Raw genomic sequence first — 12,257 nt, 5'->3', positions numbered from 1 at the left:
TTGAGTTTTTCCAAATTTATATATCACTTCCCATTATTACTTTCTCTTATCAAAATCAATGACTTTACGCAAAACATAAAAATTAATATTGAGTCATATCTCATACCTTTTGATTTTTATTAAATCACATTATTGAAGAAAATTTTACAACAGATATTTTTCTTATTATAAAAAACAATACAAGTAACAAAGAATCGATTTCAGCCGCAACCAAAAATAGCTTCAAATTGGTATGTGGTAAAGTTGTCTGCACAAAAAGATCAAATTAACGCCTGGACAGAATCATATGTGGAAATGTTTGTGCTACATTTATTTTCGCTCTTTTCGCATTCCAAGCTGCTACCGTGAAAATAACAACACACAAATATATTCCTTTTGTGTATAGGTCAATCTAAGGGAACTTAGTTAGAATCTTCACTTTTACAGTAGTCAGTCTATACCCAAAGTTCAACAGCCATCAAGTAAAAACACTTTCAAAATTTTGCAGTACTAATTCGTTCTATGGAGGCATTGTGTGATGACAATCAAATTGAGTAAAATCTCTCTCCATTTCTGTGGTGGTGGGGGGCCTGTCATTTTGTTTGGACGGAATGTGTGGGGTTATAATTGTTTTACAAACAAATAGGGGGGGTCATAAAATTATGGAAAGGCTTGTGACTTCAACTGACATTTAACTTAATATTAGGCCCTAACTCCAAGATTGCAAAATGTGTGCATGCTACAGTACATACACAATACTTCCAGATAGGGGAACAAAATATAGGAGATAGGGGAACAAAATATAGGACACATTTTGACATTTGTTGTGGGGCTGCATGCGCATATTTTTTTGGGGGCTTTGGGGCACGAGCCCCTGGGGTAAAAGCAGGGGGCGGCCAAAACGAAGGGGTGGCAGAAGAAGGGGCGGCAAAAAGAATTAGTAAAGAAAAAGGGCGGAAAAAAATTGAAAAAGTATTAAAAATAGTGATGACAGCTTCCTAAAGTAGTTTTGTACAAAATCAGGTTGGCAAATTTCTATTGAAATTGAATACAAGTCATACAAATAGTGACATGCCGGCATTTGAAAAATAGTAACAAGTTTTACTACACAAAAGGACCTGACCTGAATCAAAAGAACATACCACAATTTCCTGGTTGAGACTATGGTTATGATACAATGTTATGGTAATTACACCTGCACAAATTATAAAGAAACAATGCCACACAAAAGGCTTTGTTTCACTTTACTATTAACAAATTACTTCACCTAAACAGTCCTGAAAATATAGGACCAACCCCTGAAAACAATGGACCAAGTCCATTTTAACAATAGTGTAAAATGAGTGCCATTGGCAAAACAAAATGGTTTCCTATGCTATTCATTATATTCCAATTTTGTGACTCTGCCCACTACACAGAGAATGTGAGATCATAAAAATTGTCTTTTACATTTAGAGCATTTGTTGGATTTCAATTACTCTCAGACACACCCCAGGTTATTTTCACCCGCAACCATGAGCCCCAGCCATGAGCACTTGGGTTTACAGCTCAGTAAGGACAGGATAAAAAATTCCCTTTAAAAGGGAATGTCGATTTCTAAACTTGTAAAGATTATCACTAAGATGTGGGTCATGATGTGTATTCTTGGAGAATTTCATGAAGACGATTCTATGTAAAGTAATGGACTTTGTACATGTTGTTATTTATTTAAAGGGGCATTTTGCGATGTTAACATTCTCTTTTTTACAGTATGATTCAATATATATCCATGAAAAAAGCTCACTTCCAAAATTTTGTTGTACATCTCAAACACTAAGACACCATCCCGAGAACTGATACATCAAAACCAAGATTAAACATAACATCTATATGGACAGGTTACTTTCAGGAGCAGCCTGTCCTGTCCTGTGGACTAGTCGCTTTTTTTTTGCTGACAATTAATCACCACCCATGAACCAAACATTAGACCCATAATATGGACCAGTATAAAAGTGCTGGCTAAATTATTTCTAAAGGTGTGTAGCATCCTATGGAACCTGGGGGGTACTCAAGTTTGGTTTTGGTAGGGGTGTGCCGCTGAGAATTTGAAAGTCGACCCATCAAGATACCAATTTTTCAAGAAATTTGGACCCATCAATATACCAAAAGTCAAATTTTCCTCCAAATTTTGGCGAATTTCAAAAATTTTGGCCAAATTTAGGCCAAATTGGGCTATTTTCCAAAAAAAATTGAGAAAAATTTGAAAAAAAGGAACTGTGGACTTCCACAGTCTTAGTGTTAAGCTCATGAAACATGGACCTGAAGTCCACAGTGAAAATAAACGCACCCTCATATACACACACCCATAAATTACTTACTTCAACTAAATATGTCTTTGATGCCACTCCTTGCTGGTCTCTTCTCATTCTCACAGCATGTGGATCAGCGTACATATCTCTGTAAGGATCAGCCATTGCAGGTGCCGCTGCTGTAAAATAGAGCAAACACAAATAAAAAAGATTTGAGGAAGTTTAAATATGCCCCTGTCTCTGTAAAGCAACTTGGTTTGTCACTTCAATGTCTGCAAGTTTGTTAGTATGACTAAGGCCACATCTAATGCCACTGGCAGATCCAGGACTGCCCCCCCGACCAAAATGGGGGTTCAATGAGCTGGCCTCCTGGCAGTGCATTTCTGAACTCAATTCACGCGATTTGGTGCATACTTTTTCTTTCTCTCTTTCTTTCTTTTCTCTCTCTCTCTCTCTTTCTTGATTCATACCCCAGGTGCTGCAGCCACCAAAGCACCCACCTCCCCCTGGATCCGTGCATGTCTAATGCAGATAATTTACTGGAAAATTTGGAACTACCTGAAAATTCTGATACATAGGATAAAGATACTAGAGTTTTTTGCATAAACGCGAAGACACTCTATCACAGGCACACAATGCTGGTGTGATTTTTAGACATGCACGATTGAATAATCGGCCCTCATGAATATGCGAGAATTCACAGCATACAAAGCATGAGACTTTGGCTGTTTGTGCTTCGTCTGTGATAGTCTGTGTGTATCGCAATGTTTACACTAGGAAGAAAATGTAATCTGTATTAATTGGCTATTAGATTATGACTTCAAAAGTCGGTATCGTATATATTGTTTAAAGGAGTAATCAGATCAGATTGTTGCTGTTGAATTTAAATTGCTGTTGAATTCACTGAAAACAGTGAATTTGATATCAAATTTCAATTTATGGATCCTCTGAACATCCACCGATTGACTAATTTATGTCTCTTCGGCCAAATCTCAAAATAAATTTTCTAACCACAAAAAAACCTCCCTGTTCCTAATTACCAACACATATCCATCTGGATGATGTTTTTAAAATGCACATTTAAGATGTACACCTCTAATGCTTTTAAAGTGCATTCATGTAAATGATTAAACACAAGCATTAAACAGCACAGCACTATTATACATCTCCTCAATTTCAATAACTGCTAACGGAACGGACAAATCTCAATCAATGTCAATGTCAAAAACATGGCCAGAATTAAAATGACCTTGTAATAAAGCAAAACAAAGACAGATCGAGAATGCAATTCACCTAAGCAACCACACCCATATACAACAGTGAATTATTACACTGCAATGAATTTGATGAAAAGGGTAGCACAGATTCACTAGGGGCACTGCATGCATGCTGTAGCCAATAATAAGTGATGCAAATTTAGCAGCCAAAATAGTACGGTAATATCACATTATACAAGTCTTAATCATTGATGTAGAAGTAGCTAGCAGCATTTTTTTTACAAAAATAGAAATTTCATTTTTCAAAATGCCAGCTTTCCCTTTGATTCATATCATACATGTCTTTGGGGTCATTCCTGAACATGTAACTATGTAATATATAGACATTAAGCTACAGAAAATTTTCCAACAAAAAGATATTTTAATTTCTCAAAATTCCCCTTGCTTGTCAATGTTGTCCACCTGCAACAAGAGCCTCATTTACTTGTCTATTACCAGTTGGTTCAGACAGACACACACTTGCAGCCTTGGGTCCTGATGGGACAAAACTTATACAATATTTTGAATTTAAATTTCAAATGGGGTTACCTATTTTTTTTTAAATGAGTGACTCCATTTGAAATCGACACCCCCGATGTAGGATATATACAGTCATGTCTTCCATAGGGGGTAATGGATTTCAATTGGAATGGCAAATTCAGGTAATGGTAATGACAGCTGAATGTTCTGTTTAGTACCCCAGGCCAGGTTAGTACCCCAACATGTAAATCCACCCTCCTCAACAGTCCATTCAGCTACCTTTGCTTTTATTTAAGTGTAACTGTTCTGAAAAGCATGTTTTTTTATTACAAGTCAAATCTGCTATAACTATACCCTGTGATAACTTGTACTTTCAGTCGCATATTTTTCCAGTTCATCAAGCAGATTTTGTAATACCTTGTTCAGGGACGATTGAGTAGAAATGTAGAATGCTTCGTATTAATATAGATTTGTTAATGTCAAGGTAACTCTATGTAATTGCATGTAAGCATTTACTACATGTATTATTGATTACCGTTAAGGCGTGGCCCAAGTTCAGTCTTGTGCTCAAAGCCAAACTTAATTATTTTAAAAGGGATACTACTTCTCATATCACATGTACTTAAACACATTATATGAAGCGATCAAGCAAAATGGGTCATATGTATACACACTCTTATTTCAAAAGATTGAAAAATACATTCTAAATGACTGTTGTTAGTGAGCAAGCCCATTTTGATACAACTACAATCTTTTTTTCCCATAAAATATGTATTATCTGTATTCTGTGCATCTCCCCAAATTCCATTTGGTGAAGGAAGTTTTTTTGATAATCAAACAACTAATCACTGATTTTGAAAGCAGGAGGAAACTGGAGATCCCAGAGAAAACCTGCTAGAGCAAGCATAGATCGGGATGAACCAAGTGCACATACATGTACAGTCCTTGGGCATGGCCGGGGCTTGAACCCAAGACTCAAGTGAGGGAACAACCGCTGCGCCAAGTCGCTCCCCAATGTTTTCACATGACAAGCAACTCATTTGGATTCATCTCACCACTTAATTGTGTATCTGCCGTGACAGGTGTACCTGTTTCTATATTTAATATTTTCCTCTATAAATACTTGATGCATATGCCATTGGAATTGATGAATTGATAAATAAGTGTGCTAGCATTGCCGGTAAAATAAGTGTGCTAGCATTAGGCCACAAAAAGAAAATTGTTTGATTGGCGTAACATAAAAAATTAGGGTATCGTAGGTACATGGTTTTTTTTTTACTTTTAAAGCTCTAAATTGCATTTGATAAAGGGCTTGGAACTTTTTTCTTCTTTTTTTTGTTGATTTAATTAATTAATTAATTGATTGACCTTTTTTGAAAAAAAAAACTTAATAAAAAACACTTTAGGGTCGGGCCTAATTTTAGGATCTGATTTGATTTGACATAATTTGCCCTTTCCATTTTGATTAGGATGTCTTCAAATACTGCAAATTTGATGCCCTTTCCATGACAATATCAGTTTATCAGAGTCACAGCTAATTATTTTTGTCCTTTTCTTATAATGGTTAAATCTGCAACTTTTACCCCACATCACACAATAACAACACATATATTTATTGTGTTCATGAATCAAAACAACAGCATAAATTTGACAAGTATCATATTTATCATAACATCTGCATGCAATATAGCATACATATTCAACATTTCATTATTCTAATCTATTTTTACATTTAATGGTTGTTAGGATATAAATATCAGTCGGTCTTACACAACATGCTATAAACATGAACATTTATTGATAATTTGCTTGCTCACAAACTATTATCAGTGAATATGTGGGTGGGACACAATTTTATACAATTTGTTGCATTATAGGAATATTAGGCAATTCTTGGCCAAGAAGGAATACTCAACATGCTTGTTGCTGCACAATAAACACATATGCGTGTATAGAGTGGTCCAGAAGATTGCATACATGCACGCATCGCAGCAGGTACATACAAGCTCGGCCAAGAATCACCTAATTTACCTACAGTTATGCTTCAAACTTATGGCATAATGAAATTATAACAATGAAAAGAGAAAGTATGAGGAAATTTACATAATATAAATAATTACAGTGGTTAAATAATTAACAGAATTAATATATAAAAAGACTTACAGAGAATGATAAAAGAAAAAAACTCAATTTCTTACATTTGTTATGCTTCAAACATACGTGTACTTATGGTATAAATAAATTATAACAAAAGAGTATAAAGAAATTTGCCACATTTAAATATTTACAGACTTTGTTATACAGAATTAATATATAGACTTATACAGAATGATAAAAGAAAAATGCTTAAAATCAATGATATAATTATAATAAAATCAAGGAAGAGGAACTGTTAATTAAGGACATTTGCAAAACAAAACTGATTATTACAGTTGTTATATAAAATGAAGGATGTGAGGAGTAGGGGAGGGGGAGCAACAAAATTGTTTCCATTTTGCAACGATAAGCATGCGCTATTTTGAAATACAGCATAGCAATTATGTATGATAACTGGTGTAAAGGGGCAATAGAAGGGCAAATTAAGGCAAAGATTGTGCCCAATCTCTTTCCCTTCATGTTTGAGCTACATGTAGATGCGGCAGAATAACTTGTTCTCTGTGAGGTGGGGGTGGCATGGTTTGGGGGTAGAGTGGGGTGGGGTGGGTGGAGATAGTAAGCTTACCACTCCTCTCATAGAACAAGTCTGTTTTAAATTTTAGCACAGCACTGCGGCTTAAAACCTGCAAGCTTGTGATCACAACAACTGTACCTCATTAACGGAAAAGGAAATATCTTGACAAATAAAATAATGAACATGCATTCATATGTACTTTCAAGTCATCATTTATTGCCACATATTAGTCAAAACCAGCATTTTCATGCAATGAGTTAGTCAAAGATCACTAGTTTGATGGTATCCACTGTTAGCATATTCCTGGTCCTTGCACTCCGGGTATCCGTGGGTAGGGGTGCTCTTTTAAATATTGTGAAATAGGGGGCGATTTCTGATGAAAAAATGCGATTTGCGAAACACAACAAAAATGGGTAATTTTTCAAATGCATATTTGTGAAATTGTAAAAAAGGGGTACTCTTCATCTATGAATCAATAGATAATCATAATTGACCTTTTCAGTAAATCCCATAAGCCTTTGTGAGTACACCTGAGAACTTGTCATGAGCACATCGTTTATCGAACATCGTTACTGCAAGTCACTGTGACGTCAAATGACAAGGTCTCAGGTGAACTCGCAAAGGCTTATGGGATTTACCGAAAAGGTCAATTGCTCTAAATTCTAATTTTGGGAAACAAAAAAATGCAAACCTTATACTCAGTTTTTGGGACTCGTCAAATTCATTTCCATCAAATATATTGTTCATGTCTTAGCAAAAAAACAGGTATTGTTTTTTCACCTGAAAACTTTGTGAAATTAGATGCTAAAGGGGGTACTTTCAAAGTTTGTTCACAAACATGCATACCCACAAATATGCAGAATGAAGGAACCAGGAGCATATCATTCACTGACTGGACATTTCTTGTGCAAGAGGATAATAGGACAACAATTTCTGTGGGTTTTTTTTCACTTAGTACTTCTTTGATCTTTGGAATTAAGAAGTCCTTTTAATACTTGTTTTAGATGTTTATAAATAATCACATCCACAGAGATCACCTAGTTTTTTCACAGATAAGAGTTTTAAAAAAAAGTGGTACCAAACTTTGCCACATAATTAATGTTGATCTCCACTGGGTAATCCAAGATGCAAAGTATACTTTGTCCTATTCTCTTGCTTAGCTTTCAATGACCAGTCCCTTACAGCAAGGCTAAATATAAACACAAGTTATAGTGGTTGCACAGGCAATGCCTACCTTTCTTTGGTTTGGAAACATGAGCGGCTCCGCCAGGCCCTTTGGAGGCTGATTTGCCTGCCCTTTTAGGCCCTGATAGTATGTATACATATGTGATGTAATGAAAATGTCACAATTAATATGAGCATTATATACCTTGGGGTCACTAACATGTTAAGGTGGTACGGGTATATGTGCAGCGGTCAATGGTTCCTTTTTCAGGCTCCCCAGCAGTTTCTTAAGACCCACATTTGAATCATGAACTCTAGACTATTGTAGCTCTTTCACTCAAATTTGAAAAAAAAATTGGAATTGTTTAGCTCCGTAAGCTATAAGTTGACCCAATTTTAGTTTATATCGGATTATATAGCTACCTAAGATCCCCATGTGCGTCAATCCTGGGGGACAGGGAGATGTGTTCCCCACCTTTTGGCAAAGTCATATCTTCCATAGGGGTGTATGGATTTCAACTACAAGTAAATAAAGTATTTCTGGCCAAACTGGAACATGCGCATTGCATCCATGTAGCGTACTAAGCGTGAATGCAATGTAAGGCGCGTGTATGATTTCTTCTGTACTGCGCTATGTGTGTGTGCGGGCCGTGTGTTTATCACGGAGCCACTAGCATTCATAGTGTTCGATCTTGGCAAAGAACCACTTAATTTACCTGTAGAATGGCCCAATATTATGTTTACCAGCAAAGTATTACATAACAAGGAGCTTCATATCATAGATACAAAATAAAATTGATATAGATCTGCTCATACAAGTCATGTAACTCTATTATCTCCAGCTACAATCATACTAATCCATGTTAAAATAAAGGATATTTCCGATAATGAATCTTTCAAAAAGTATTTGCATACAAGATTATACATTGGTCATGTATTGTTGTGCATGTCCGCACAGTCATCCCAGCAATCAGATCAGAATAATTTTAGACCCAAGTCACACAAGAAATTTTTTTGCAATTTTCTAATTATGACACCACTGTAATAATTTAATAAATGAATGAATGACCTCAGCAGTTACGCTGAATTTATAATCCATCAATGAGTGACGAGCGAATGGTACAGGGTGTCCCAAAAGTCTCGATACCATTTTAAACGTTCATAACTCTAATATTCAGCACGCGATAATAAAAGTGAAGGTATCGTTGAAAAGAGAAAACTTTGGCAATTTTTTGACACCAAATTTGACATATAACATCACTAACATAATAAATAATCTACGGTGACACAGTTGGGTATATTACACAAAAAACATACAAAAAGTTTACAGGACATCTCCGGGTCCCAACTATCCACTATCTCCTCTCAACTTCAAGACCAATGTCTCCCCATTCAATTCAATTGCAAATATCAAACAGTTCTCGAATTATAAAAATAGACTATCAAGATGATATACAACACCAGGAATTGTGTACTAATGCTTTGATTTTATTCAGAACTCAAGCCAGTAAAAGCTATCTTCTAAAGTTGTGTAATATTCCATTCTTCAATTTTCTGCTCTCTCACAACCTGCACAAAATTCCTGCACCAGGAATGTAAGGACATAACTCTTAATAATTACGCAGTGGATGATGAAAGACGGGAGGTGAACATTAAAGTATCATTCTTCTTATTGTAATTGCAAACCCAAGGAAACAACCAGTTGTTTTCCATTACAAGTGTTCCAAACTCAAGGCATGTTCTAAACAATAATTGTCACATTTGATCTTCAGTCGGTGCTACATAATCAGTTTGGTCAGGGCCATGGTTGAAACTTCTATTTGAATATATAACCATTGTTAGATTGAAAATTCTATGAAGAAATGATTTCAATATTATCATCATCAACCATATCATAACTGAATAAGATAAGCTTTTTCTTCAAAATTGTACTAGAATAGAAGGCGAAGAGCGAAGTCTAAAAATCGATTTTATAATTCTCAACGAGAAACGCATATATTTGGTTACCAGTATTGGCATGTTGCATTTGAGTTGCATTGTTCATTGGTCATGTATGTCTTATTAACGAAGGAAAATGTATCATGTTTGGTATCAAAATAATTGCCTGAATTTACTATTTCCAAATATGTATTTTGATTTCCCCTCGGTCAATCCTAGCGAAAGATATGACGGTTCAAAAAGGTATCGAGACCTTTGGGACACCCTGTATTTGACCAATGAGGTAGCACACTTTTCCAAAAGCAACCAAAAGTGCTTGTGTCCTGGGTCTCAATCTTCATACCATAAAAACTTGATAGGTAGCATATGTGCTTTAACTATCAAGCGATTTTGAAAACACGAAAATTGAATTGTACCAAAGTCTGGCGTTTTACCAACTGAGCTAAAGGGGTTGAGACACACATTTGCAGGTTTACTTGCTCGTATCGTATATAACTATGTGTATTGATGATTTGCTCCAAACCCTTTACACTTTTGTGGATGGGGCTCTTCATGTTTGCATGTTTTAAAAGTGCTCGATAGTAAGCACATATATGCTAACTATCAAGTTTTTACACAATACTGCATAACTTCGGGAAACCAAACTCGATTCTTGCAAAATTTTGCAAGCATGTTCTTTGAAGAAAAAAAGATAATAAAGACTACAGAAATAACAAATTTCTTGATGGCAACAATCACATACTCATAATTTTCTTAATGTTTTAACACATAATGTGATTGCACACATTTGTTGTACAGACGCTCAATACTACGCTATTGCTTTTTCTTACCTGATTTAGGTTTAGGGACATGTGCTGCCCCTCCTGGCCCATAGGCCCCTCTACTGGCCCCATTGGCCGATGGTCCTGGTGGGTAACCATTCATCATGTGTCCGTTCGTACTACAGGATAAGTAAGGAAAACGTTTCAAAAGTGATGAAAATATTCAAGAGTGTATTGCATTAACAACATCTTACATGCAGTCTTATCTTTTTGGGTAATATGTGTATTTTTGATTTCATACATTGTATGTTCATGCAGATGATCAAAGTTCACACAAATACAAATGATCCACTGAGTTATTATGATGTTATAGTTTGATTATACAGTATAGGCAGAAAAGCACATAACAATCGCAGGTGTATTTATTATTAGCAGCATAATCAAAGGAATCAAATTTGTAAGCAAGAGTCTTAAAGAGTTCTGCAAATCTCCCAAATTGTTTTTCCAAAATGTTTCATTATCTGATCCACTTAAGGGCTGGGGTATGAGCGTTTGGACAGTATTTATTTTGGGACATCAGAGCACATCAGACATATCGATTGCATTCTGAATACGAAGAATGTCATTCTGATATCAAATAATTTTGATTTTTGAAATTAGCAATTTAATACACATTTTATGGCAAATCATTAAAATTGATATTTTTGATATTTAACAGTACTTGAAGTAAACTTTATAAATCTGATGATTTATACTTAAAGTGTATGTAGGTGGGATGAAAAGCCGACGATCAATTGAAAATTTTGACCTTTACAGATTGAAGATATGGATTTTTTTCCCAAAACACCAAAAAAAAATTAGGTCTTTTGGGGAAAAATCCATATCTTCAATATGAAAGGTCAAAATTTTCAATTGACCGTCGGCTTTTCCTCCCTGCTACATGCACTTTAAGAATATATCATTAAATTTAAAAAATTTACTTAGAGGACTGTTATATATCAAAAATGTGAAAAATATCAAATTTTAATAATTTGTCATAAAATTTGTATTATAATTTATATTGTGATTTTCAAAAATGAAAATTATTTGATATCAGAAAGACATGCTTCAGATTCAGAATGCAATTCGATAGGTCCGAGGTGCTCTCATGTCCCACAAAAATACTGTCGAAACGCATAATAAATGCTCATTTTAGATCCCTTAAGACAAAGTCAGCAATTATGAAAATTTATAGAGTTAGTTGACAACAAAAAAACTCCTCATGGGCAGGACAGACTTTTCAAGTATTGTCGGTCAGTTGGGCTTTTTTTTAAGCAAATGACTCTAAAAACCCACCAAAATCTGTTAATAATTGCATTTTTTACTTCACTTTTTACATGCATAGACATCAATTTCTGTGAAACTCAATTAGGGATGGGTTATTCCGTTTATTTTCCTAAACGTTTAACGCATCAGTGATGCGTGCGTTTAACGTATTAACATGCACTGATCCAGCCCCGTCTGCCAGCAAGATTTCATGAATATACGATAGGTGTGGTGCACCTCACAAAACCGGAATTTCTAACAGAATATGTTAGTACCAATGGTGCCGTACATAAGGTGAAATTTGCTATGCATTATTTTGACGTATTAGTGTTAAATAATTAATGTTTTGAGCAAGTTTCATGTAAATTATTAATGTCGTCTTCAGATTTTGTTACCTTTAACTGTTGATTAGCAT

General features: G+C 35.2%; 1 protein-coding gene across 3 annotated transcripts in view; it reads right to left on the bottom strand.

Annotated features, from left to right (window-relative positions):
- LOC140166199 (epidermal growth factor receptor kinase substrate 8-like) overlaps positions 1 to 12,257 on the bottom strand; it is a 97,519-nt gene that overhangs the window by 58,203 nt on the left and 27,059 nt on the right. For all 3 annotated transcript variants that reach the window (XR_011860825.1, XR_011860824.1, XM_072189606.1), the window contains exons 3-5: positions 10,607 to 10,716; positions 7,909 to 7,980; positions 2,337 to 2,446 (exon numbers count right to left, since the gene is read on the bottom strand). Coding sequence is in view for 1 of the 3 variants with exons in the window: in XM_072189606.1 (XP_072045707.1) it covers positions 2,337 to 2,446; positions 7,909 to 7,980; positions 10,607 to 10,716 (292 nt within the window). In the remaining 2 variants the exon portion in view is untranslated. The remainder of the gene's footprint in view (positions 1 to 2,336; positions 2,447 to 7,908; positions 7,981 to 10,606; positions 10,717 to 12,257) is intronic.

The sequence above is a fragment of the Amphiura filiformis genome, chromosome 12 (genome assembly GCF_039555335.1).
Source record: "Amphiura filiformis chromosome 12, Afil_fr2py, whole genome shotgun sequence".
In the NCBI taxonomy this organism is placed as follows: Eukaryota; Metazoa; Echinodermata; class Ophiuroidea; order Amphilepidida; family Amphiuridae; genus Amphiura; species Amphiura filiformis.
The sequence above is the reverse complement of the archived record's forward strand: the minus strand, read 5'-3'. Positions and strand labels throughout refer to the sequence as shown.